Genomic DNA, 1025 nt, shown 5'->3' with positions numbered 1-1025 from the left:
CTTACTGCTTTCATTATTATGTCCACCACAGGACTTCATATTAAATATGCCCAAAAAGAAATTGAAGATTGTCCAAAAAATATACATGTATGCTACTAACTATTAAGTAGACGGAGTTTGGACAGTTTGGACATCATTGTTTGTAACTTGCTGGCAGTCAGATTTTTGAATCCTCACCAAGTAGAAGACCTACTCTGTGCGGGGGTTTGAAGTGTGGGTTCGAGTTTCTGTAGCCGAGGTGACTTCCTATTACCCCCAATGTAAGGACCAGGCGAACTTGCCCGGGTTGGAGGAATTGGGTTTGGCGCCAACAGAAGGACCGCTGGGCTCTCAGATGCTGGAGGCAGAAAGACGGCCGGGGTTGGAGAGACTTGTGCGTGATCAGTTGAAACTGGGTTTGGCAGAACGACACCCGGGGTCGGGGAGACTTGTACCTGCTGGCTTTTCTGACCACGGTCGGGTGAGACTGAGCGATCGGTATTGATGCCAGTGTGCTTCTTCTCCTTGTTGCCGAGGAACTGGATAATGAGTGATTCCAGACTTGATTGGCGAGCACCGAGCCGCAGTTTGAGCTCCGAAATAGTAGTGACTGATTTGGTGAGGTCATGGAGCGTTAGCTCAGCAGTTTTGATGCAGCTTGCAAGTTTCTCAAAGCCCCGGGTGAGACTCTCTTGTAACGCAGCTGGCGTAGTCTCCCACTTGTTCTCCAGTGTCTTGACGGCTTCCCTCACCTCGGCTTCCAGTCTCTGGTGATCACTTCGGATGGACTGCAAATCTTCTTGCGTTTCCTTCCAACGCATGTGGGCAGACTCTTCAATATGGTCCATCCAGCGAGTCAGTCTGGTGATTTTTTCTTCCTGAAACCAAACAGAGGTCTCTAGACTTGCAATTTTCTCCGAGAGAGGACAGCTAGCCAAATCTTGATCTTGAATAAACCGGGTAATCTCTTCAAGCACCAAAAGACGTTGTGACAGGGTCACGGGTGAGTCAACCGCTGGGGGGAGAAGGGCACTTGCGTCAATATC

At 49.4% G+C, this 1025-nt stretch overlaps 1 protein-coding gene across 1 annotated transcript in view; it reads right to left on the bottom strand.

The window, feature by feature from the left end:
• Positions 1-173: 173 nt before the first annotated feature.
• LACBIDRAFT_329850 (uncharacterized protein) overlaps positions 174-1025 on the bottom strand; it is a gene marked incomplete at both ends in the record, with an annotated part of 1030 nt that continues 178 nt past the window's right edge. Inside the window, one exon of the mRNA XM_001884041.1 lies at positions 174-925. Within this exon, the coding sequence (XP_001884076.1) occupies positions 174-925 (752 nt within the window). The remainder of the gene's footprint in view (positions 926-1025) is intronic.

The sequence above is a fragment of the Laccaria bicolor genome, genomic scaffold (genome assembly GCF_000143565.1).
Source record: "Laccaria bicolor S238N-H82 LACBIscaffold_24 genomic scaffold, whole genome shotgun sequence".
Taxonomy (NCBI): domain Eukaryota; kingdom Fungi; phylum Basidiomycota; class Agaricomycetes; order Agaricales; family Hydnangiaceae; genus Laccaria; species Laccaria bicolor.
The sequence above is the reverse complement of the archived record's forward strand: the minus strand, read 5'-3'. Positions and strand labels throughout refer to the sequence as shown.